At 31.5% G+C, this 27840-nt stretch overlaps 4 protein-coding genes across 5 annotated transcripts; 2 read left to right on the top strand and 2 right to left on the bottom strand.

Moving 5' to 3' along the window:
* Positions 1-2797: 2797 nt before the first annotated feature.
* Positions 2798-3977, top strand: LOC123908900 (heavy metal-associated isoprenylated plant protein 23-like). 2 transcript variants are annotated; one of them, XR_006809780.1, is made up of 3 exons: positions 2798-3155; positions 3405-3815; positions 3857-3977. XR_006809780.1 is itself a non-coding variant. In XM_045959628.1 (2 exons), exons 1-2 carry the CDS (start codon positions 2984-2986, stop codon positions 3695-3697), a joined length of 465 nt encoding a protein of 154 aa, XP_045815584.1. In that variant the 5' UTR covers positions 2798-2983; the 3' UTR covers positions 3698-3829. The 2 variants fall into 2 exon arrangements, 1 of the variants encoding a protein (XP_045815584.1); XM_045959628.1 differs by lacking the exon at positions 3857-3977 and having other exon boundaries at positions 3405-3829.
* Positions 3978-4947: 970 nt separating this feature from the next.
* LOC123908138 (trafficking protein particle complex subunit 12-like) lies at positions 4948-6305 on the top strand. Its single transcript, XM_045958676.1, has one exon. The coding sequence runs from the start codon at positions 5058-5060 to the stop codon at positions 6135-6137; it is 1080 nt and encodes a 359-aa protein (XP_045814632.1). The 5' UTR covers positions 4948-5057; the 3' UTR covers positions 6138-6305.
* A 2696-nt stretch (positions 6306-9001) lies between these two features.
* Positions 9002-17989, bottom strand: LOC123908136 (sulfate transporter 2.1-like). Its single transcript, XM_045958675.1, has 12 exons — positions 17518-17989; positions 16839-16887; positions 16466-16673; positions 16192-16366; positions 15557-15622; positions 15243-15473; positions 14981-15107; positions 14040-14326; positions 10152-10345; positions 9980-10068; positions 9708-9784; positions 9002-9345 (listed from the first exon to the last, which is right to left on the bottom strand). Exons 1-12 carry the CDS (start codon positions 17839-17841, stop codon positions 9211-9213), a joined length of 1962 nt encoding a protein of 653 aa, XP_045814631.1. The 5' UTR covers positions 17842-17989; the 3' UTR covers positions 9002-9210.
* Positions 17990-23631: 5642 nt separating this feature from the next.
* Positions 23632-27540, bottom strand: LOC123908902 (early nodulin-70-like). Its single transcript, XM_045959629.1, has 12 exons — positions 27155-27540; positions 26998-27046; positions 26684-26891; positions 26185-26359; positions 25844-25915; positions 25478-25732; positions 25256-25382; positions 24751-25037; positions 24411-24604; positions 24206-24285; positions 24038-24114; positions 23632-23916 (listed from the first exon to the last, which is right to left on the bottom strand). The coding sequence occupies exons 1-12, from the start codon at positions 27479-27481 to the stop codon at positions 23776-23778; spliced, it is 1992 nt and encodes a 663-aa protein (XP_045815585.1). The 5' UTR covers positions 27482-27540; the 3' UTR covers positions 23632-23775.
* Positions 27541-27840: the final 300 nt, after the last annotated feature.

Here is a 27840-nt window from a genome sequence, read left to right as displayed (position 1 = left end):
AGAAAGCCATCCAAATACATCCAAACCAAATGCGGTTTTCGGTTTGGTTTGGTTCGATTTGCGGTTTTACTTTTGAATTGGTTCGGATACGATCACCCCTACTACTAATGGTTATTCATTCAAACTTAGGAGTTGTTAGCTGCTTTCACTTTCATTTATTAATAATTATTCTTCAATTTTAATTAAACCCTCAATCAGAGAGTTCTCATTAGCTGTCATTTGTTATGCCAATTTTTATTCCCTAATAAACAATGTAATCAAATGTCAACTGAATATACACCACATTGAAACAGTTCCATAAAATTTTACTATTTCTTGAACCTCAAGTATAAAATTTCTAAAACTTAAAACCCAATAATTTCGTAGTGCCCAAAAAAGGCTCTTGTTCACTTTTAAAGGTGGGGGCACTACCTTTCTGTTAGAATCGGAGATACAAATCAAAGGAATGAACAATGGAGGCTACTAGGGTTTCATAGAATTACATTACAATAGCTTAGAATACAATGAGTTGTCTTATGAATATATAGAAAACATAAATAGACTAAATTACTATTATGCCCAAAGCCCAATTACAACCAAAAGCTCATTATATTATTAAATCACTAACATATTATCTAACATCTCCCCGCAAACTCGCAATGCCTTGACATGAAGCATTGAGAGTTTGTCAAACAAGACATCAAACCAAAATAACTAAAAATAACTAACAGAGAGCAGCAACCAAAGTGAGTTGACATCATTGAAAATGCACCAAGAACCATCACCAGTAGAAACGTCCAAACAAAACCAAGTCAAACCAAACTTATCCGGTCCAAACTAAACCAAATCAAATTGTACCAATCCAAACCAATCAAGCAAAACCAAATCAATCCAAACCAACGTAGAGAAGAACCAAACCACCAAACAGAAGAATCAGTCAATAGAAAGAGAAGCAACCAAAATAGAAGAACAGACGGAGGGGAGCAATCCGACAGAAGAGAAAAGAGAGGCAATCAAACAAAAGAAATCAACAGGGAGAAGCAATCAGACATAAGAAAATCAGCAGAGAGAAGCAATCAAACATAATTCAGACAAAAACATCATCAATGAGAAGACCAGACAGAAGAAATCATCAGAGAGAAGCAATCAAACAGAAGAATTGACAGAGGAGTGCAATGCAATCAATTAGAAGAAACAATAGAGGGAGAAATGCAATCAATCAGAATCCAATAGAGTGAAACAATCAAACCAATAGGGAGGGGGAACCAATCAAACAGAAGAAACAATAGAGAGAATCAATCAAACAGAACAATCATCACAAGAGAATCGATCAAATAGAATAAACAATCAAGAGAGATGGGTGGTGGCCAAAAATTCAAATCTTTCTTCAATGAGAACTTTTCACAAACACCTTGCGAGCACTATCTTAACTAACCAAATTATCCAAAAGAAACACCACAACAACTAGCTACAAACCAAAACCAATCGAAACAAGCCAATCCAAATTGAATTCAAAATAAATGAGTATCTTCTGAAGCAACAAGCATAAGCGAAGTATAACACCCAAGTATCAAACTTAGTTTCACCATAAACAGTAACAACACCACCAAGTAAAAAACGAAACCATATTACCCATAGTTCCATAATTTTTTTTAAATCCTTTTTTTTTTCTTCTAACAAAACACCAATCACCATTGACTCAAAATTCACAAACAAACTTTAAAGGTTTATCCACCAATCATATTAAACATTGACCGTCTAAAAACAATTAACCAAATAAAAATAGGAAGAAGAAACAAACCAAAGCCAAAGGAAAATGAGCAAGAGCCAATCCAGCAAAAGAAATGCAATTGAATCAACCTGATTTTCCGAAAACGAGAGAAATCAACAAATCTCTTTCTTCAATCAAATCGACCTTTACTATCCGAATTGCAAATTGGTAAAACCAGACAACGTAAAAAGGAAACATCACCAAACCAAACTTGCGTTCCAACAAAAGACAAAGCAATACATTCCCAAACTATCAGGAATTCGGCAGCGGAATAACAACATACAATCTAAGGAGGATCGAAACAAGCTCTCGATACCATGTTAGAATCGGAGATACAAATCAAAGGAATGAACAATGGAGGCTACTAGGGTTTCATAGAATTACATTACAATAGCTTAGAATACAATGAGTTGTCTTATGAATATATAGAAAACATAAATAGACTAAATTACTATTATGCCCAAAGCCCAATTACAACCAAAAGCTCATTATATTATTAAATCACTAACATATTATCTAACACTTTCTACTTATCTTTATGAAATCTGATAAAAGGACTTTATAACTTGGCTTGTGTTAAGTAAAAAACTCAAAGGGAAGTGAAAGTCGTTTTTCAGATAGCAACATTATTTAAAGATCATTATAAGGCAACAAGGAATCTTTTTTTTAGGCTTAATTAGTAAGATGATCCCTTAAAGACATTTTTGGTTTCACATTGGCCCCTTAAAGATAAAAAGGACCGAATATGTCCCTTAAAGAAAAAAATGTCTGAATAGGTCCCTTAAAGACATCTCTGTTAATCAGTTTGGTCCCTTAAAGACATCTCCGTTAATCAGTTTGGTCCTCGAAAAAATGGACGGAAAGGACCAAACTGATTAACGAAAATGTCTTTAAGGGACCTATTCGAACCTTTTTTTTCTTTAATGGACCTATTCGGACCTTTTTTTCTTTAAGGGATCAATGTGAAACAAAAAATGTCTTTAAGGGACTATTTTACTAATTAAGTCTTTTTTTATGTTTTGCATGAAAGTTCCTTGCAATTTCTTATTTTTATAGTTCCCACCTTTTGTTCACAATATAAATTCCATCACCCCCCTAACCAACATACTCAAAAACCTTGAATTGTGCATGTGCTTCTCCTCTTTTCATCATTGACATTTGCAAGTTGTCTATTTTTCACTTTTATTTCTAGAATAAACCATTTGTGGTTGTGAAATCAAAATATACACAAAAATGGGAGTTGGAGGAACTCTAGAGTACTTATCTGATCTAATGGGTAGTGACCACCACCACCAACACAAGATCAAGAAGAAGAAGAAGCAATTGCAGACTGTAGAATTGAAGGTGAGGATGGATTGTGATGGTTGTGAGCTTAAAGTCAAGAAAGCCCTTTCTTCAATAAATGGTAAGTCACATTTTCCCGCTATTTAACTCTCTTGCTATGTAGCACAGACACTTCATATTGATGACGTGCCTGGTGCCCAACACCAACACCACTTACACATGTGGTTGCATTTAATCATTCCATTTTCTTAGTGTCCTAACTGATATTTGTGTCTGTGTCGGTGCTTCATAGTTTTGTTTGTATTATATATAGACATAGCATCAAGTACATGAAGCTAATGAAGTTAAAAAAATGTTGATGGTGGTGTAGGAGTGAAATCAGTGGAGATAAACAGGAAACAGCAAAAAGTGACAGTAATGGGGTATGTGGAGGCAAATAAGGTGCTAAAGAAGGCTAAGTCAACAGGGAAGAAAGCAGAGATTTGGCCTTATGTGCCATACAACATGGTGGCTCATCCTTATGCTGCTCCTTCTTATGACAAGAAGGCTCCTCCTGGATATGTGAGGAGATTGGAGACTACTGGAATTGTTACGACATATGAAGAGCCGCGCATCACCACCATGTTCAGTGATGAAAATCCAAATGCCTGTTCCATTATGTAGATGATAGGGAAAATTATAAAAAAAAAGGAAAAAAAGTTTTTGTTTTAGCACAGTTATGTAGATTTTCTAGTTTTAACTTAGTGTAGTAAGTTCTTCTGTCAAAATAAACATGTACTAGGTTCTTTTGTTTTACTTTGTAAACCCTCTGTCATGTACTAGGTTCTTTTGTTTTACTTTGTAAACCCTCTGTCACTCTGTGTTGTGTGTTCTCAGCAATCAAAAGAAACAGTTGTACCGTTGTCAAAATGAGGCGAAAACAGTGAGATATATCTTTGGGTTTAGGTGCAAAATATTTAAGTAAAATAGGGTAATATGTACAAATTTAGATATAATAAAAATGCATAAACCAGCAACGGATCATCGTAAGATAATGAATTCTAATGCGTGGTTCGCCGATGGGTTCTCGCTCAACCGCAAACACGCCTCCTTGCGCGATGTTTTGGACATCATGGAAGACGTAGTGAGAGTATCGGGCAGGTATCTCAATTAATTTTCCCATACGGGAAACCATTGATATACTGTACTAATTCCTCTGTATGTACCAAATTATAATTCATTTTCACCATATTACACACATTAAAAAATTTAATTAATATTGTATAGAAAATAGAAATTATGAGTTTATTTATAAAATTGTCATTCATTAATGCTAGAAGAAAGATAAATTGAAGAATTAAAAGAAAAGACAATAGTATATATTAACCCAGAAGCACTTTGATATTTTTTATCGATCACAATTGTCAGACTTAAACATCATCAAATGAATCACAACAACATCAATCCGTTTTTATTAAAATTAAAACCCACGAATAATTGCAACCCACAAGATATTTGAAAATATTCTAACAAAAATAATATTTTGGTATTATAGACAACCTGTACTTGAGACAAAAAGTTATCAAGAGGTTTAGTTCAATTTTTGTCCAATCCCTTATATCCTCTAGTTTCTCAAATTTCATAAACACTTTTAAAATTAAACATATACAACTAACATTATCATATTCAGTTTCTTATTTTTTGGTAGATGAGATCAAAACACACTCCAAATCTCTTGAAAAAAATACTCACTTTTTGAACCTATGGGGATCTTTTATCTATTTAAATAACTGATAATGAAAATAAGACACAATTTATTGCAGAGACTCATAGTTGAAAGTTGAAACATGGCCTGGTGGTTAAACAGTAAAAGGGTGGGTGCTAATAGTAACTCCTATAAAGGCCTAGCTATTTTGAAACTTTGATATTACGGCCCAAGATATAAAGATAGTTCCAATTCATTACAGAATCATTACGCAAATAACAAACAAAGCATAACAACCGTTCAACTTCTCCGGCACCGGCGATCCCTTCCATCGTAACAATGGAATCGGAATCTCCGAGATCCGAAACACAAACGGATCCTCTCCAAAACCCCTTAGACGAACTCTGTCACGATCTTCACTCTCTCCAAGAGCTAGCTAACCGCGGCGCGTGGCGTTCAATCATCGACAAAGTCGCACGCGCTAGAGCACTCGCTCTTCTCCAAAAACCTCACGATCATCTCACATACCTCGCATTCAACGCACTCGCATTCACAAAACTACGTCGTTTCAATGAAGCTTCTTCTGAACTTGATTCCGTTGAAGATCTCGATAGTTCTCACTACAGGTATGAAACCTACCCTAAAATTTACCCTAATCGGGTCGGATCAATGGTTCCTTTTTCTCTTCGATGGCTTCATGCTTTAATTCCGATCAAATTAGGTCAACGCCAACAAGGAATTGATCGATTATACCGTCTTCTCGATTTCGTGCGTGAGAAGATTAAGGATAAAGAAAGCAATAATTTCAGTGTTTCGACTAATGTGTGGCGAAAAAGAGAGGTTTTTGTTGTGAATTGTATAATTGGTCACCATTTGAGTCATAAAGAGTTTGGTGTTTGTTTAAGTTTCATGAAAACCCTAATTTTGAACGATTCTTCGGATCCGTTTTTGATTTCGCAACTTGGGTATATTCAATTGCAAACTGGTGATTTGGAAGGGGCGAAAGCTTCATTTTTGAAAGCTGAAGTTGATGGGAAGAATAATGGGTCATTGAGTGAGGTTGAGTTTAAGAACCTTGTGAATAGAAACAAGGCTTTGGTGTATATGGTTGGGAAGGATTATGTATCTGCAGTTAGGGAGTATGAAGAATGCATTGAGAGGGACCATAGTGATATAGTGGCTTTTAATAATAAAGCTCTTTGTTTGATGTATTTGAGGGATTTGTCTGATTCAATCAAGGTGTTGGAAAATTCTCTTGAAAGGGTTCCTACTGTTGCTCTCAATGAAACCCTTGTTGTGAATTTGTGTAGTATGTATGAGTTGGCTTATGTTAATCATTCTGATATTAAGAGAACACTTAGTAATTGGATTGCTCGTGTTGCTCCTGATGATTTCGATGCAACTTGTACTCGTACATGATAAGGTAGTTTCTGTTTCTTTCTTTTTGCTTTCACATTTTGATTTTGTCTTGCTTGCAATTGGCATGCTTGTAATGTATGACGATTTTTGTGTTTTGTTCCATTAATAGGATCTTGTATTTTCATAAAAGATAGTTCAATAATCTATAAGCTCAACGTTTACTTTTCATTTGTTCTTTTGATCATTACTGTAGCATATATGTGTGTCTTATTGTTGGAATAAGATTGTCAATTTGTCATACTTCATTGTATTGTATCCCCTTGCCTTGCACATGCTCCCATAGCTGCATAATATAATGTTTATTCCACTTGATTGATTGATTTGTGAGGGAGTGCAAAATAACTGAATCAAACTTATTTTGTTACGACAATATACAATTTGTGAACTGAACAATAGAACTAGTGTGTGTGAACGTTAAGCATTCCTATTGGTGAAACTTCCATGCAGTCATGCAGATGCAGTAAATTGGTTACTTTTGTTGATGATAGTCTGTTTGTGTGCTAAATCACTTCTTTCCCCTCCTGCGTGATTCTGTTAGACCAACTGACATCTTTGGATTGGTTATTTGACATGGAAACATGAATGTTGATTCTTAATATGACTTTAGGAAGTGTTTAGATAAACAATGTAACTGTGCAGTGAAGATAAAATGAGAGGTAATTCCGTTTTGAAGTTGTAAACCTTTTTATTATTTGAATACCAGATATTGATAGTGATACAAGTAGTATGAATTAGGTGGTACAATTGAAGAAGAAAAGAAACTAGATGGTTCTATTCCTGCGTCGTTGTTCCTATGTGCTTCCTTTGCACTTATTAGAGCTTTTTCTTCTTCCTCTACGCTTGATCTGGCCATGGGCGCTGCAACCGTTATGAAATTGTTGCTACTGTTATTCTTAGCGTAGGTCTGTCTCTTCTTCCATCTTCTTCAGCACTAGCTCTGACCAAGTTTCGACCTTTTTCACCACTATACACAAATATTGTGCCTTTAAATGAGAATGCAAGTGTTTGTTTAATTTTGTCCTTTTTTATTTTGAACTTTTAAGTTTTGCTTCTACATCAAATTTTGAGTTTTATTTTTGGGTTTGTTTCTATCACGAGAAAACTTCTACATTCAAATTTTGAGTTGTTTTGTGCTAAGTTTATGGGTTTGTTAGAAGTTAGAAGCTTTTTGTGTCAAATTTTGTTTACTTGAAAACTGACTCAAACCACTCGCATAAACCACCATACCACCACTTGCAGAAACTGCCACTTGCCATAACTGTCCGATGTCCGCCCCCTTCTTCTGCCACCTCTAGTAAATTCAAGGAACACTGAATCTAGACTTGTTGTCAAAGTAATACTAAAATGATTATTACTCCCTCCATACCATATTAGTGTCACAATAACAAAAGAAAGACATTTTAAAATAAGTGCTATTTTTAATATAACATTAATTATTTTAATTCTATCATTAAATTAATATTATGTGGACCTCTTCTGAATTTATTATGTACTCCAATATACATATAGAATGAAACTCATTTCTTTTTTAGGACAGAAATATTTTGGGTGAGAGGATAGTGTGATCAGTTTAACGTAGAAAAAACTTTAAGGTTTAAAATAATGCACATAAATCAATATATGTTTAACACTATTCAATCCAGAGCCTTCAGATTTAAAGACTTGTTTTTTTATCACTAGATTAAATCTTGGAGTCATATATTATAATATTACTCGTTTAGACTAACAATACATGATTAATAATGAATTCATATGATCCTCGTGAGCTTATCAGTTGGTAGGGACATTGCATTTTATATATAGGGGTTGATGTTCGAATCTCGAACACCTCACATTTCCACTTTAAAGGTGAAATTCTTAGCCACTAGACTACCCGACAAAAAAATGAATAACTAGAATTAATCCTAATAAAAGCCAATTGCCTAATAATAATAGCAATGTCATAAAAACTAGTCAGCAAGCTTAAACATAAAAATTTAATTATTATATATGAAATTCAAAACACTTAAACACAACTTTATTTTCACTACAACTATATCAAAAATCTACTTCTTGATACTTTTATCACCAATAAGGTGATCGACTCTTCCATGTGGATCAGCAAAGAAATTACCGATTTCTATATGTGTAACATCCATATCACCATATAATCACGATAAACATCTTCAAGAGCATTATCAAGAGCAAAATGAGTCTCAATCATTTTCTCTTTTTTTTTTTTTGAGTGATTGTCGATAAAGATCATCTAGGTGCTTTGGTGTACGACAGGTATGAGACCAAGGATTTTTGCTTTCACAACGATAACAAATATTCTCATTATTCTTACTACACTGTCCACCGTTTTTTTAGCTTATGCTGAAAATATGAATTTTTGAAATTTCCAATATGATCACAACCACGATCATTACCATGACCTCGACCATATTAATTTTGTGAAGCTACAATCACTTCTGGGAATGGAGCAACATCGGTGGCACAAGCCTCGTGATTTTTATTAAGAGGTTGTTATTCTGCTCAGCCACAAGGAGACAAGAAATCAACTGAATATTTTGTAAATCCTTTTTCTCTATATTGATGCTGCAGGAGCATGTTATCAACACGATACTCTACCAAATTATCAGCACGTGCACGTACTCTAACAAATTCCGGTTCAAAAAAAGTGTGTCGTCGTCATCATCATCTATGTATTTATTTATTTTGAGACTAAAGAAAAAAATGTTATGAGGATATTGTTTAAATGGACTCAATTTTTTTTTCTTTTCCATTTCTGACTAAATGGTAAAATGGACTTTAAGGGACCTAAAAAGAAACTGAGTAAATACTTGTATGAAAATGTTCTCCAACTATTTTTTCACACACCATAATCCATGTTATTTTTCAGCACCATACTAGCATCAACTTGGTTAAATTATGATCAAGTACATACATACATGGTCAGAAACTTAGCATACATAGAGTAGAAACTTATTTCAATGTCCCATTTTGTGCATAACATACTTTGGGACTGGCAATTCAACACACAAAGTAAATAAGCATATTTTACACACATATGAATCCATAGAATACAACTTAATTAGAATTGATTACTCTTGTTGTTTGCAACAACAGCTTCTTCAACAGTCAGATAGACTCTTCCACCTATTTTGTTGATAAAGTTGGACACCTTTAGCTTGTGAATCACTTGCCATCTCGGATTTGCAATTGCCAACTAATCAATTCAGAGTAATCAAAAGTCAGTTAGGTTCTAATTAAGAATCATAAGATTCGTATTCTTTCTGTCTTTAATATAACCAAAAAAAAAAAAAAAAAAATTAAATGCATATACTTTTTTATTCATATTACAAGTCGGATAGAGTATTTATTTCTATTTATCTGATTTATTTGAATGATTCGTTTTTTATTTTGTAGGTGGTTTTTGTGATCCGCATGAGTTGTTGATCATGACAAAAAAAAGTTACTATAAGATTAGTGTCTTCACCAACCTTCTAAATTCCAATGATACATAGATTTATCTAAACACCTTTTTATTTATATTTATTTTTGTGTATGCCAAAAAGAAAATAAAGTTACCTGCTTCCCATGTGAAGACAAACATTTGTATAGTTCCTCCAAAGAAGCAATTCCGGAGGTGTCAATGTTCACCAAATCTATAAACACATAATGTCATATCATATATATTCTTTTCTTATTAACCAAATCACATAATAAAACCACTATTTTTTATATATTACGTCTCACAATATTGATCATATTTTTTCTTATATTAAAGACTAGAGGGAGTACAACCCAAAACCCAAAAACGTTTAGATAAGATGACAATATAAAAATTATAAAAATCTTACTCGCAGTGTCAAGAATAACCAGTTGAATGGAGCTTTTTGAATTTCCCTTGTCATCTTCTGATTCTTCTTGAGTCACCCATTTGATGATCCTTCAAACCAAGATTTAAAAGTAATTAGTTTATGCACACTTAGTTTAATTTCATACTGATCAACAATACTATATAGAAATTACCTTTCTTTGACGAAATTGGCATTTGCAAAGCAAAGTAATGCAGATTTCATACGTATTATCATAACCCCTGGAACCTGAATTGCCATTGGATACTGATCCACATCACAGAACATATCAGTTCCAGGAAGTTTTCCTAATGTTTCTGTGCTTGGTCGAATTGAGATCACAATTATCTTTGTAAATGATATTGCCACCTGTAAATTTATAAAATCCAAAATTATAATCAGTACGTCAAACACGTTTGGATTTCTTACTGTACGCAGTAACAAATCTTAACCGTCCAAATTTAAATAGATGATTGAGATTGTTTTTAGTTAGAGACTATATGATTTCATATCAATGGCTGATTGCTTACAACGTCAAGCTGCGTTAAACGATTATTGTAGCCAATCACAATCTGACGTCAAACACTAGAGGACTATACATTGATATAAATGGTGGGTGATTCTGACCAAGTTTGATACTGTTAGAAATAATATAAAACCATTAATATGGCCCTATCCTAACAGCTTAAGCTTTTGGGATAATTGGTTATTTGACATGGTATCAGAGCCTCTATGACTAAGTGGTCTAGAGTTCGATCCCCGCTCCCCTCACTTTCTAATTAAAAAAAGTGGAATTTAAGCATATGGTAGGTGGACCTATGCATTATCCACGCTTCAAGCCCAAGTGGGCTCTTACGTGAGGGGGCGTGTTAGAAATAATATAAAACCATTAATATGGCCCTATCCTAACAGCTTAAGCTTTTGGGATAATTGGTTATTTGAAAGATACTATATTAAATTTTCATATTGAGTTTAATTTATCATTACATAATCTAGTTTGTAAGATGAAAAATGTCATTTTTTTTTTAAACTATAATCAGACTCGATATTTATTTTTGATGCGACTTAAATTTTTTCTAATAATTTCAGCTAGAAAACACAATTAAGTTTGACATTAAGTAATTGTATATAATTGTAACTTTCAAAAGAGAAAGCTACAACTCTATCCATTATAAACTCCAACAAAGATACAAGTTGACTTGAAAACATTTTAGGTATCTAGAGTATATATCAATCATGTTATTGCAACCTTAGCAACACTCATATATATAAACAGAGAATTTCCCTTGGTGGCCATAGTTTTCAAAGTAAATATGTCCCAACAAGTGGGATTTTTCAATGATGCACATCCATTTTGCATCACATTTAGTGCCAAAAACGTTGTTCCTATGTAGTGGAGAATAAACTTACTCTATATAGTATAATATAATATGAAAAAGTTAGGTTTGGGGATCACCAATTAATTCATATGAATAGTTGAATAAGAATTTCTAATTTTGGTTATATGAAAACATACTCTTAAATAGTGTAGAACAAGGTTGCAATTTATCCATCCACCCATAGTGTCATTGAGTTTCATAAATAGACTGAGACAATATTGTCTTTCATAATTATCCTACAGTGATTCCAAATTCATTGGTGCTTTGACAACTAGGAGTACAAAAGTATCATTTATCTTTATTGTGAAATGAACATTTGAGTTGCAAGTGAGTGATGTAAAATAAAGATTCTAGTGTTGATTCTTCAAAGAATCTACAGATATTTTTTTTTTTTAAAAAAAGAATCTATAGAATTAATAATTGAAATGCTTTTTTTTTTTTTAATCTATAAAAGTATAAAACTAATCAATGTGTTTGACCATATATTTGTTAATTCCCTTAAATAAATGTCATTTTATATTTTTATTTTCCCATTAATAATTTTTTTTAATTCTTTATTTTAATTAATAATATGTGCATATTTTCTAAGTTAATACCATCTATTTTATATTTATGATTATTTATAATAATGATGAATACACACCAATTATTAATAAATTTAATTTGGGGCAGGAGGGGAGGCGTGGGAGTGGCGGCGTCAGTTGAGGGCGTGGGAGGAGGAGATGTTGGGGGAGTGTCAGGCTTTTCTTCTTACCATCTCCTTGCAGGATCATGTTTCAGATAGGTGGCAGTGGCGGGCTGACCTGGAAGATGGTTACACGGTTCGTAGTGCTTATCAGCTTCTGACGACTCAGGATGCCGTTACTTTGGATGCTGCGTTAGGTCTTATATGGCATCGTCAGGTTCCTTTGAAGGTTTCCATTTGTGCCTGGCGACTATTACGGGACAGGTTACCTACCAAAGCAAACCTGGTTACTCGAGGGATTTTATCTACGGAGGCTCACCTTTGTACTTCTGGTTGCGGAGAGGTTGAGTCGGCTCAGCACTTGTTCCTCTCTTGCAGCTTCTTTGGCCCCCTTTGGTCTCTTGTCAGCTCCTGGATTGGCTCTTCTGTGGTGACTGCTCAGACTCTTTCAGATCACTTTGTTCGGTTTACAGACTCAGCAGGTGGTTCTCGAGCACGCCGTTCTTTTATGCAGCTCATATGGCTTGCTTGTGTTTGGGTTGTGTGGACTGAAAGAAATCATCGCTTGTTCAAGGGCTCAGCAAACACGATACATCATATGTTGGACAAGATCAAGACGTTTTCTTATAGGTGGTTGAAAGTGACGAGTTGTACTTTAGCTTTGAACTGCCATAGGTGGTGGTCTAGTCCTTTGCTCTGCTTGGGCCTTGTTTAGTTTCTTTTGGTTCCTGTTTTTTGGACTTCAGTTGTAACCTTGTTTAGTCTTTTTGGCACGTCTTGTGCTAATAGACTATTTTTATATATATATATATATATATATATATATATATATATCTCATTTTGGCTTGTTCAAAAAAAAGAAGTTGTCAATTTTTTTATTTCATAAAATTTTGTTTTATTTTTTATTTATAATTTTTTCTTAATTTAATATAATTTTTTTTAATAAGGCACTCATGATGAATCAAAGACTATTAGTATAACATGAGTGGGCATCATCCATCCCCATTATGGTAGTGGTGTGCAACTGCAGCAAAGACCAAGAGATCACATATATAGAACACAAGTGTTCACCAATTGAATGATAGGTACAATATATTGAATATATACCACTAAGATTAAAAACATTTTTTTATAGATAATTTTGATAAATAAATTTATACTCAATAGAGGATATTTAGTCCTTTTACTCTCTGATTAGTATTAACAAAGAATATGATTCATTTGTACTTTGTAGGGCAGAGTAGCCTTCTAAAAACTTATTGGGGTGCTTTGCTTAGGGTATCAAATTGGGGGAATGGATCCCTCAAACTTCTTTTCTCTTATGTTCCTCACTCTCAACAAAAGTCATAAGAATATTCAAAATCTGCCTCTAGTCAAATAAACCGATCACCACCCTCTTCACCGAAATTCACATATACTGCGAAGTTACGAGTTCGAATAAGGGTGAAGTCATCAAATATAGCAATATTGACATTGTTAGTTAAACTTAAAACAATTTAGTCAAAAAAAGTTAAACTTAAAGCTTATGAGTATTTGCTAAGACTTATGAACATTCTCCTTCTCTAATTTATTATAAATTATTTTTCTCTCCATTTTAATGAAATAGACTTTCATGTTCATGAGGATCCAAATCTATAAAACCGTGGCTTCATTTTTCTTGACTATGATGGGATGTTTCCAAATTTATCAAGTGTTAGTTTCATATAAAATTTAAAAAAAAACAAGTGATTTTGCTTAAGTGGTTATTAGGATGAATATATGAGTTCGACTCCTAGTATGAATAATTCTTGACTAGATTTTATTTACTCACATTCGAACTCTAGTTTATTGGATCCATTCCTTTGAGCACCAGAGAGTTAATACAAAACAAAAAAACAAAAAGAAAACTCATTTTTATGAATAATTGCAAAGTGATTATAAGTTTTTTTTTTCTTGGTAAGCAAGCAAAGTGATTATAAGTGAAGTCATGTGATAAATTGAGAAGTGTGAATGATTTTACCGCTACTAGAAGACCAATCTCCACAGAAGCAAAAAGTACACCAAAGAAGGCACCAATGCAAGCAAGAAAATCTAGCTTATCAACCTTCCAAATTTTGTAAGCTTCAGTTATGTCTATAAGTCCTGGTAGAGCTGAGATGATCACTGATGCAATTATAGCAATTGGTGTATAATACAATAGATTTGTCAAAAACTGCAGTGATATCATCACTGTAATGGCCATCACAATGTTTGATATTAAACTTTCACATCCAGCCGCGTAATTAACAGCCGTACGAGAGAACGAACCTGGACCATATAGTAATAAATTAGTTCGATCAATATTGTGGTACCGGTACAACATTATGAAAGTTTAATAAATCAAACTTTTCAAAACCTCGCCTAGAAATTGATTTTTTTGAAATTTTTTCGCAAAGAGACTTCTATCTCAATATATAGAAGGTGTTAAAAGTTGTTATGAGTGTCACGCGCATAATCACTTTCATAACAAGGGGTTGAGTTCAACGAGAGGGATATTAGACTTCATAACGAGAGGAAAAAAAGGTCAACTTTCGATCAAAAAGTTTCTTAATCACTCTAAGTTGCGAATAAGAGGTCAAAAGAGGACATCGTCATGGATTCAGCTCAATAATTTAATGCTATATTGGATTTATTTTTTTCTGTAATTATGTTTGGTATTGTTGTCTAGTGCTTTAGTTGATGGAACTTGTCCTTGTGCTTTCTAAAAGCAATTTCAGAAAAAGTTGGGGATGAGAAAGACTTAACAAATTAAATACACCAAATAGTAAACATTGAAATTTAATATATGCACGTTCTAAGGTATCTCTCCTTTAACATTCTTGAATATATGCCATATTACAATGCGCCTAGCATTTGGAAGAAAATAAAATTCCTTCAAAATTTGGTTATTTTCATTTTTATTAATTAATTAAAAAATTGTACCAGTTGCAACATAACAAGATGTAAGAGATCCAATGATGTTTGTGAAGCCTATTGACATCATCTCTTTGTTTCCATCAAGTTGGTATCCTTTTATGGATGCAAAAGATCGTCCAACAGCAACAGATTCCTATAATAATATAAAAGAAATTAGCGATCATAATGGTTCATATTTCTCTCGTAACAAAATATAAACAGAAAAATAAATGTACTTTCTTGTTTATATTTTATTACGGAGGAAGTACCGTAAATTAAACATACTCACGGTTAGTGCAACAACAGCGACAATAAGTCCAATTTTCGCGACATCTACAACATGGGGACTGTTAAAGTCTAGTTGATTGATGGAGATTGGATTGAGTCCCCCTTTGACATGTTTCACAATTTTGACTCCATTTTTATCGGCTCGTGTTAGAAAAACAATGAGAGTCGATAGTATAACTGATACTAGTGGTGAAATTGATGCCAACCAGAACAATTTCTTCTTCCTTTTACCCTGCAAAATTAAATTATATACAATGTAATTAGCATTAATTTGTGGAAACAAATTAAAACTAGGTGGTTTGGCTAAGCACTCACCACAAATCTAGTTGTTAGGATGAACACCAAGAATGAAGCTCCGAGGAAGAAATTATGAGGGTTCCACTGCAACTCAATTTATGCTAATATTAGTATAATCAAACTTTTATTATAGTTCTTGCAAATTGTAACAAATTTCATTTCTTGTGCATGCTAAGAGAACAATTATTTTCCTTAAAAAAAAAAAAAAAAGAGAACAATTATTTTTCATTTCATGTTTTTTAGACTTCAGAATTTGACATCAAACACCGTATTTTGAGCTCATATTTTGAGCATATATATGCACGTTCTGAATACGGTGTTTGATGTGAAGTTCCGAGGTCTAAAAAACATTTCGGTTTCACTAGCAAAAAAGGATGTATTGTAACTAAAGGAAAATTTAGCTACATGCATGCTCATATGAAATAAGTTAAATATAAATCACTTCAACATATCTAAAATTACTATTATTAAATATGTAATAAAATTAAAATACACCTTCAGAAAAGAAAAAAGTCAAAAAGGAATTATAAAAAGGTAAAGTTATAAGTAAACTCTTTGTGTAGAAAGCTAATATTGACTTTTTGGATGAATATGTTTAAATATGTGCTATTTATAGTAAAAATAAGAAAGAACAAAAAGTATAGTATGTATACTGGATTATGAAATGCTTCCCAAACAGCTTTCATGACAGAGATTATGTCTGTTTTTGTTGTAAAATGAGTGATTCCAAACAGTCCCTTCAACTGTTGAAGCCCAATCACAATTGCAGCTCCTGCTACAAATCCAACAATTGCAGCATGTGACAGAAAATCCACAAGAAATCCCAGCCTGTTACAATAAAACAAACCCTTATCAGATACATCGACTTTTGTTGACTAAATTAATTTTTTATATTTAGAATCGAAGGTTGTAGAAGATAATTTTCACCTGAATAATCCAAACGCAGTTTGGAAGATACCGGCAAAGAGAGTAGTTAGAAAAATGAGCTTTGTATAACCAATTGGATCTGTTGAAGGGTCTATTAATTTTTGAACCATTGAGGATAACAGCAAGGAAACCACTGCCACTGGACCAATTGCTATCTCTCTTGAAGTTCCCATTACAGCATAGATAAGTGGCGGTACAACACTCGTATCTATTATATTTCATTCCACACAGATTGATTAGCATTCGATAGTTATGATTAATTGACAGTATAATTTTTTTATATAACAACGATGTATATGAATTAAGTCATTTATAATGATCTCTTAGAAGAAGAGAAGGTAAAAAAAGAACATATAGATAAAAAGTAGCTTACAAAGTCCATATTGAGGAGCAAGGTTTGCTAATGTTGCATATCCTATGCTCTGCATTGGAACATAAAGTCAATTAGTTAGTTAATATGGTTGAAATTAATTTACTATAATTCATTACATACAAGACATGTTCAAAATACATGGTTCAATACAAGAGATTATAATTGTTAATATTACGAACTAGATATATCAACTTTTGTTGACTTGGTTGTCACTTATAAAAAAACCGAAGATAGTATTTATTAGGGTGCTACATATTTTATTTTGATGTCAGAGGTGTCAATAACCTAGTAGAAATTGAGATATCAATTTATCATGATGAATTAAGGTCAATACTCAAAATATACGTGTTCGGTGACGGACACGCATCAGTGTCCAACATAACACCGACACATATACATTGAATTATGACATTTTTTTCAAATTATTATTGAGAGCTGCTATCCTAACACATTTTTTCCAACACGATATAGACACCGTACACAATATTGATCAGTCTGTGCACGCAGCCCGAGGCATGTGACAAAATATTAAAAAATGGTGAAAAGATAGGCAGACCGTATGTTTGTCAGCTCTGTGTTTAAAACTTGTGTTAATAAACCATTACTGATTATATTATTAGTGTTGACGTGTCTGTGTCCATGTTTCACCTATGATTACAACTAAATTGATTAAAATTACCTGAGGAATACAGAGACTAGCAATAGTGAGACCAGCAAGAACATCTTTCCTAAATTTAGCAGCAGTGTAGTTTCTTCCCCAAACAAGAATAGGAAAAACAACCTGCAAAGCTGAAAAGAGTGTACTACATGGTTGATCACATAGAGAAGAAACTTTCTCTCTATAATTAGAAACTGTTTTCTTCACAGAATCTATAGTCACATGCCAAGGACTTGGAGGCTCAGGTGCATTAAGCACCCATTGAGACCTTACATCCTGCTGATTCTTCTCAATATCAACCTGAAAATCCTCAGATTTGCAGGGTTCAACTGTTGAAGAAGTCATATTGAAGTGTTTGGGTGAACTCAGTCACTTTTGTGAAATGAAATATTGTTACACTCTCATGAAATTAACTTACCTTTGATGAACTTGGTTTTGGAGGTGAAGAACTATATGTTTGGAAGATGTTTATATAGAGGAATAAAAGGGTTGCTTCACAATGCAGAAGAAATTAAATATTTATTAATAGTTGTCTAGTGCTCACATCAGACAGAATCTTTGCAAGTATTTGACACTTTTGTACTATTTAGTTTAGTTCAATTCTTTGACAGACATCTTATTTAAATATATGTATCGATATATTTGCTGAGGTGAAAAATTATAATAAGTTTATAAATAAAGTTTATTCATTTTTCTATGTTAAACACTACTTATAGACTTATTAGAATTATCCACATTAGGGTGTATCAGTATATATTTAAATAAAATGTCTACTAAAGTGTTCACAATTTAATAATTTTGTTTCTATTTGTCAAATAAAATTGTTTTCAATAGCTTATCAACCAAAAAAAAATTGTTTTCAATAGCTTTATTTTGAAGTCTACTATAATTCTTTTATGTTGAAAATCATTTTAACCAACTTTGGATCTGTCTTTTTCAAAATACTTTTGGGTTTCCATTTTAAATTGTTAACAATGAGATAAAAAAAATTGTGTAGTGAATAATGGTAATACATAGAAGATGAAAAGTCACAAAAAAAAAAATAGAAGATGAAAGACAATTTTTTTTAGGTCATAAACATTGGCCGCCCTAGCAAGAGTACTAGCAATACAATGTTTTGAGAGTTTTAAAATTTCTGGAAATTTATATCTGTTTTCAAAACTTATATAAAGAAAATTACCGTAAAAAAAAATATTTGATAAATATTTTGTTAGGTCATAAGGAGAGTTTGATAGATCATTACATTGAATTTTGAGCATTCACATAAGTTGTATCTAGTCTCATATATAAACAAAAACTAATTTTTAAAATTCATTAAAAAATATTTAATATAGTCTATAATCTTAACCTAAAATCTCTCACTTTTATAATGTTCCAATGTGTAGCTGAGTTAAAATGGAAACAAGATTCCAAGAAACATAATTAGAAGTACACATATATTCTTTACTTTGTTTTGAGTGAAACTATGGTTGATCAAAGTGAAACCATGACTGAAATTCTTAAGTGAAGTTTGGTGTTTTAGTTTTGGAGATGGAAAAAAAATTAGGTGATTAGGAAAAAGAGACCTCCCAGGGCCCGTTTGGTGCGCATGATAGGATAGTGATAGGATATGATATAAAACAGGATAAGGATAGGATATGATATCAGTAGGATAACAGTTATCCTCAGTTATCCTATCTTGTGTTTGGTGCACACAGGATAACAAACATGATAATTATTATATAATGTTTTTAATACATATTTGCTCATAATAATATAATAAGATATATAAAATATTTAAATGACAAAATTACCCTTGTAAATCAATTGTTATTTTTTTAAAATTATTTTGTAATACTTTGAATTTTTTAAATAAAAAAAATAAATAAGTAATCAAATAAATTTATATATTTTTAAATAAAAAACATGAGAAAATAATAAAGTTTAATTTTTTATATGAATCGTGATCAAATAAATAACCCAATGATATATACATGTTAGATAAGCTAAATAAATATATGATATATCTCATTCGTAAATAATAAAAATACCATTGCAAAATAATTATATTTAATTTCTTATAAAATTTAAATTAATATCCATATTTTACGATTTTTTAATAATTAGTTTACTTTAAAATATTGTAATTTTAGTATAATTTTGATTTTTTTAGATTATGTAAATTACAAAATTACCCTTTGTGAGAAAATCACATGTATATTTAAAAATTAATTATTTTATTATTAATTTACTATCAAATTATTTTATTATTTATATTTTATTAATTTTCATTTTTTTTATTTTAAAATATATTTTATAGAATAAATCAGTAAAAAAAATATTTTATCCTATCCTGCTGGTAACTCAGCTCAAATTCAGGATAAAAATTTTAACTAGAGAGACAAGATAGGATAAGTTACAGGATTAACTTATCATATCCTGCTGTGTCACCAAACACTGGACTGAAACAGGATATGATACAGTTATCATATTCTGTCTCTTATCCTGTGCACCAAACGGGCCATAAAAGTCGTTAGCTAGACTCTTTGCATTGAGATTAATCATAATATTATCATATAGAAGTAATATTTCATTCTATGAAAAAAGTAATTAATCATTCACTAAAATTGTTACGAGCATGCAGGGACGGATATAGAGGGGGCAGGCAGTGGCCAAGGTCCCCCCTCCCCCTCCCTCTCACGTATCATTTATATGTATACATTCCCCCCGCTCCAATTATATATATATATGGAAAATAATGATATTGTGAATATACATATAAACTCTATATTAGCATAGATTATATACATTAATTAAGTAAGAACAGTTTTATTTTGGTTTGAACTCTAAACTTTGAGATTATGTGTGAATTTCGGTAGTGTTTATTATTTTGTCTACTGTCTAAAAAGATATGATTATTTGTATTTGATTGACAAAAAAAAATTTACACCAACATCCAATGAAAATAAAATAAAAAATTGTTTAAAGTGGGGTGTAGTAGAGTGATTTGGCAAAATAAACGGTTGTTATTGTATTTCGGTTCATATCCTATTTTCTCTTAATTTTATTATATATTACTACTATTTTTGGCCCCCGGTACGATAACTTTCTGGATCCGTCCCTGCGAGCATGATGGATGGACGATGGATAGAAGATATCAGAAAATGGGCTACTTTTGTTTGTGTCGAAGATGAGATTGCATTGGATATGAGAGCTTTTTAGAGCTAGACACCATAGCATGTCACACTGCATGCCTGACGACCACCATAGTAGTGAAACAAAGAAAGGTAGGAGAAAAGAATTCTTATTTGTTTCCTTGAGGGTTCTCTAGGGTTCCTTTAGAGAAAGAACCACACCTATATGATTCATTTCCACCAATTTCAATAATAAAAGAAAAAAAGCAGCGAATGAAAATTTTTCACCTTTTATCTTTTCAATCATAGCCATATCAAATAACTAAAACTATTTTACTTTTATTATATATTTTTTTTTTATCAAATTTTTCTTTTATTATATTTATATCTTAAAAATCATACAAATGGTATATATGATTAGTACTCCACAATGTAAAAGAAGTATCAAAATTAATCTCTTTCAAATTACTCTTGAATTAATATTTATTCTCATAAAAGAGCTATTTATCTTGAGAAATAGTATATATCACATGATGGATATAGTTATATTTTTTATTACACTAGTTTAAAGCCCGTGCATTCGCACAGGTCATTGAGTTTAATTCGACATATTTAAGTTTATCATTATATTAATGTAGAAAATTTATTTAAAATAAAATATTTAAATTTGTTATAAAATATTTTTAAATTAAATATAAGTGAAATTATTGTGTTATTTTTTGTAAAACTTATTTATCCATTTTTTATGTTTCAGAGACAAATATGGTCCCGTATATATTTTTTAATCGAAAATTAGAAATTTTATAAGGAATATCTAGGGTAATTTAGTAAATTTGATAGTAGTTAAATTTATTTTATTATTATTAATAGTTTTTTTTAAACATATTATTATTAATATTTAGTAGTAAACTTGATAGTAATATTATTTATTTTATTTTATTTTTGATGAAAAATATTGTTTATGTTTCTTTTTTTTATAATTTTTTTCTATATTATTTCCACAATTTATTTTTATTGACTAAACTCTATAATTTTTTTATTGTTTTTTTTGTTCCTATTTTTATGCATAGGTTCATATATAATTTTTTTGTACTCATCTTATTCTTTCTATATTTTTTGTTTTTTTTTTTGTATTTATCTTATATATTTTTTATTTTTTTTAGTGAAATTACAATGAAGGATATAAAACTTGTAACGTGGTTAACACTAATAAGGATAAATTAGTAATTTTGATGGTAATCGATTTTAATATATTATAATAGTAATAGATTAAATTGTATGGAAAAGAAAAGAAAATAGAATTAACTAATTACATGTACTATAATAGATTATTTTTGCATATAAAGGGGTTGAGAGAATCATTGTCAATGAACTAACCAAAGCACCTAAGTAGCTTGTGTTTGGTCGAGTAATTAAGAACTATTGCACCAACACTATAGCTTCTTGATTCATTGAATCTAGACGAATTTTTGAAGAGCACTGTAATTAGGCCCTCCACAATCCACATTGAATAGAAGAGAGCCATTGGTACCGTGGTGCGTGTGTGCGCTACTCATCACTTCTCTGGATTTGAAAATTGATCCTCCTCCCCACTAGCCTTTTAGTGCTTATAGGTATGTGATTAATTTCGATTCATTAAAATCTTTTACATTATCAATCAATCATACATTAACATTAATGTTTTTAGCAGACACTTTTTTTTAAAACTCGGTATTCGACTCTAGGACGGATTAATTGAGGTGATCAATTCCACCGCTCACTTGTCGAGACCCATTTAAAGTCAGAGTTTTTTTTTTTGCTCCGTATGGATTAGCCAACTAAAATTAGCACAAGAAGGAATCAAACCTAAAACCTTGAGAGAAACATACTTCAAGGACTAGTAAGTTCACATACATAAGTAGAGGAGACGATGTTCAAACTCCATCAAAGCGTTCAACCTAACAATTTCAATATTTTTATTAGTTGATCTATAATTTGCAGATTCGCACTATAAGAAATTCGGCGATTTTGCGGCGGTTTAGGATAGGTTTAGCAGTGATTGATAAAACATTGCAGATCCTGGCGTCGGCACAACATATTATGACGATTTTGCAAGCTGCCACACAAACTGTCGCAATAAGTTTTGAAACCTTTCGCGGTCGTCGCAATAAGTTTTGAAACCTTTTGCGGCGGTTTTGACCGTTGCAGATGTATTTAAATTTTTGTTTTGTTTTAGCGGCAGTTTGAAACCACCACAAGCTCTCTTTTTTTTTTAAAAAAAAAAAAATGCTTTCTTGCCTTAAACTTTTAATGACTTTAAAAATAAATATAATCAAGGGACACAAAAATAAAAAGTTAAAGTCAAATCTATTTTATGATTTAAAAGTTAATAAAGTTCCTAGCTCTTTTATATATGAACCTTAAAATAAAATGGGACTAAATGCAAACTCATTACTTTTACTTGAAGTAGGTGAGTTTTGTCATAAAGGAAAAGGATGTCGTAGTTTAAGTAGCATCTATAAAATTAATACATATAGATGGGTTGACATAACTCACATAAGGATTTATGATTGGACTAAATCCATAATGGGGAGATCCGATTAAAGTGTACAAAATCTTTGCATTGTGTTTTTCACAATTGTTTGGCAGGAATATTTTCTTTAACTTATTGGAAAATGCTGACCGGTGCCCTGGGGTACTGATTAAGGTAACTAAAGATAGTATTATTATCTTGAAACTTGTGAAGTCAACATCTTAAAAGTTTAAATTTTTGTTTTTTCAATATAATTTTTTTCTTTTCTTTCCATTTTTAGTTCCTTAACTAGTGCCCAGTGCCCCGAGGCACTAGTTAGCATGACCCTAACTTATTTTAACAGTGATGACAAACAAATGTTGATGAAAAATATTTGGGGAACTATGATAAAATTTTTTGAACAAACTAAATTAAAATGTTATATTTATAGAGACCAGATATGTGTTTAAATTTTTTATAAGAAAATTATTTAAGCCTTTTTTATACGTTTTTAAATCATGTCTCTCTTAATTTTAAAAGATGATGTTTGAGATTTTATCTAAAAAAAAAATGTTTGAGATAGTTAGAGTATATGATATAGATGTTGATTATAATTATCAAAATTGTAAACATTTATATAGTAAAATCAACAAATAACTAACAAATATTTGTTAGTTATACGGTAGCTATTTTAGCACTAAGTATTGCATCTATAGCTTCTCCCACAGACAAGAAAACCCTTCCTCCAATTTCATTCACAAAGTTAGCCAATCTTAATTTGTGAATTACTTGCCACCTTGGATTAGCAATGGATAACTGAAATAAAAATATAGGAGGAATTAATAGAAGCATAAAACTAAAAGTATATGTAATTTTTTTTTATCAATTGCAAGGTAGAGGAAAAAATTGGAAAAATCAATTAGGTAAGAAAAATTACTGTCACTCCATGTAATGTAAGATTCTTATTCAGCTCCACCAAAGAAGTTATTCCTGCTGTGTCAATACTCACAAGACCTATCAAATTTTTAAGACAAAAAGTTCAATTTTAGCACTAATTAATAACATATTTAATTAATTTGGTCGTTAATTTTACGCCAAGACTCACTTGATGTATCGATAATGACGACTTTGATAGTGCTTTCTCCTTTACTATTTTCACCTTCATTGATCACCCATTTCTCGATCCTTTTATAAAACACGTGTGTGATCAGCATTTAGTGCGTGTGAGGAGTTTCATAGACTTTTTTAAACGCTATTAAAAAAAATAGACTTTTTTAAACAAACAAAAAATTGTAGATATAAATACGTACTTTTCCCTAATAGGACTTGCATTTGCGAAACAAAGCCAAGCAAATTTAATAGAGACCACCAAAACACCAGGCATGTTAACCGCCATTGGATATTGTTCTACGTCGCCAAATGTATCCGTTCCCGGAAGCCTTCCAACAACCGCTATGCTAGGTTGAATCGAAATCACAATTATCTTCGCAAATGATATCGCTGCCTACAATAGGAAGTATTGAATCGAAATCACTATTAGTTGAAGTAAAAATAAAAACATACAAAATATAACGCAAACGAGCCTATTTTTTTATTTCGCCGAATATTAAATGTAAATGATCTTTCAATATAAGTTGGAGAAAAAAATACCCCAATTGCAAGGCCCATTTCCACAGATGAAAACAAAACTCCAAAGAAAGCTCCAGCACAAGCAAGAAAATCTAATTTATCAACCTTCCAAATTTCAAATGCTTTTTTAAAATCAACAAGTCCTGGTACAGCTGAAAGAATTATTGCTGCTAGCATTGCTTTTGGAGTGAAATATAAGAGTTTTGTTAAAAATTTAAGGGACATCAACACAGTGAGTGCCATCACTATGCTCGATACCGTTGTTTGAGAGCCGGCGTTATAATTTACAGCCGTCCGTGAAATTGAACCTGCATAATAATTTAGTCGTGATTAACAACAATAAATTTTGTTGTAAAGTTAACGCATCGACTATTTTAAGAAATAATTTTTGGCTATGACACATGACAAAATTTCGCACTTTTTTTTATGCTCGTGCAATCTTGCACGGGATCTTTATTAGTGCACATATTCGAATAAAAATGAATTTCGAAAAGTATTTTGTTAGAAAATAAAAATAAGAATTCACCTGATGCAACATAACAAGAAGTGAAGGATCCAAAAATGTTCATTATGCCTAAGGATAAAACTTCTCTGTTTGGATCAATATTGTAACCTCTAAGTGATGCAAATATTCTGCCAACAGCTACAGATTCCTAAAAAACAATCACAATTAGAAAAATTAATTACTATCATTAAAGATAAATTATTATTAATTAACATAAATATTTGAAATAAGGGGGTACCATACCGTGGTTGAAATAATAGCAACAGTCAACGCTATTTTGATTAAAGGACCCAAATATTTACCGTTACCGTCAAGTTGTAATTGGTTGAGTGAACTTGGATTTAAGCTACCTCCTTTGATTGGTCCTAAGACTTCAATTTTATAGTCCTCAAGTTTAATTTGATGAAAATTTACTTTATATGCAATAACAGTTGATATGATGAATGAAACAAGAGGAGCCATGTGTGACAGCCACAATAATTTCTTTTTCTTTTTCCCCTATTAGATATATTCAACAATAGTTGAAATTTAGTACATATAATTCTGATAGAAAAATCAACTTCAAATGAACAATTTGGTTAGTTTTCAGTTTCTTGAAACTTTACTTACAAGGAATCTGGCAAGTATGATGAAAGACAAAAATGAGAATCCAATAATAAAATTGTAAGGATGCCACTCTGACTGAAAAAGCTCAATCAAAACCAAATGTCAATAATTAAACAATTTGAAAAAAATAAATTAAATGATTGATTTGGTCCATTTTTTTTTTTTTTTTTTTGATAAGCGATTGATTTGGTCCTTAAACTATTTGTTTTCTCACTAATTTAGTCCCTGAACTATAGAAAATATAATAAGTAGTCCCTAAATAAACCATCATTTCCGGGATCAAACCAGAGATAGCGATAGTTAAGAGATCAAATTGACGCCTTATTAATTGAAAAAGCAATTACTTGAGTTTTGTAGGATGTCCAAAGAGATTTAATGACAGAAATTAAATCAGTCTTGTTGGTATAGTGTCTGATTCCAAATACTCCTTTGAATTGTTGTAGTACAATGCCTATGGCAACTGCTGCCAAGAACCCTACCATTGTGGCATGGGAAAGATAATCTACCAGAAACCCAAACCTATAATGAAAAAAATGATAAACTATTTGAATCATGTGAATTGAGTAATTAGCATTAACATATAACACATGACTATTTGGATTAGTTTATGAATTTATCTGCTGACATAAGTACTTATGAATTTGTTTGCTCGAAACTACGAAAACAATTTATGATATTTTCACAAAATAATTTTTGCGTATTTCTTTAAGTTCTCGAGGATGACTTATAAAACAGTTTAACTCTATTTTATCTTTGGTTACTGAAATAGCTTATACATAAGTATTTATATGAAAAACGCTTAATTAAATTGTTTATCCAAAGATAATAAAAGATAGCACATACCTAAGGAATCCAAAAGCAACTTGGAAGACACCAGTAAAAAAAGTTGCAGTCAAAACAAGCTGAGTATAAGCAATAGGATCATTTGTAGGATCTTTCAATGTTTGAATCATTGATGAAAGTAGCAATGAATCCACAGTTACAGGTCCTATTACTATCTCCCTTGAACTTGCCATCAAAGCATAAATAAGAGGTGGCACAATACTTGTATCTGAAGAAATAAATAAATCATGCTTAATTTTTCACCTTAAAGAAAGAGAACAATTTTAAAAATCAGAATCAATTTGCTTAGCATTCATAATAAATATGAAACTTACATAGGCCATATTCTGGACTCATCTTCGCCAAACTCGCATTTCCCATAGCCTGCAAAGCCAAAAGCGTCGTTATATTTTTATTTTTAAACGGTCAATATTAGTATTCTCAGTAATTGTTAATATTACGCTAAATAAATAAATTTATTTATAGATGAACCTGTGGAATAGCAAAGATTGCGAGGATAAGACCGGCTAAGACATCGCACTTGAACTTGTGAACATTGTAGTTTTTGAATGAATTAAGGATAGGAAACAACAAGGGTAATACTAATTTTGGAGAAGATTGATGTTTGAGAGAAAAGAATCGATTTTGAATCGAATAATGTAAGATGTTGTCCTTGATATTTTCCGCGACACGACGCAGCATGCATGGTGGCTCCGGAGGATTGAGCACCCATAGTGTCCTATTTTCTCTACCATTGTTGTCATTCTCAAGGTCCATTAACACTTCTAGTGATGGAAGAGATGGTGTTGTTTGATTCATTGCACAATGCTTGTTTAATTAGGACATAATAATCATACTTTGTATAAATAATACAAGGATTTAACCGATCATTGAAAACTTTGGACAAGTAAGGCTTAACAGTTTTAAATCTTAATTATGTTTAATTAATCAACAAATTGAAGTATATGAACTCAAACTCTTCACTTAAGGTCATATACTCTTCTAATTTAAATCATATGTTACCGTCTCTTTTGGTTGTTTAATGTATAAATCTAACTAAATAAAAATTTCATTATAATCATCTTCTTTAAAAAGTTATTTTAGGAATTCAAGTGTGTTTGTTATTGGTTGGGAATGAACTAAACTAATGATAAAAGAGGTATGACTCATATGATCAA

The sequence above is a fragment of the Trifolium pratense genome, linkage group LG2, assembly GCF_020283565.1.
Source record: "Trifolium pratense cultivar HEN17-A07 linkage group LG2, ARS_RC_1.1, whole genome shotgun sequence".
NCBI classification, from domain to species: Eukaryota; Viridiplantae; Streptophyta; class Magnoliopsida; order Fabales; family Fabaceae; genus Trifolium; species Trifolium pratense.
This window is presented reverse-complemented; position numbering and strand designations above follow the sequence as displayed.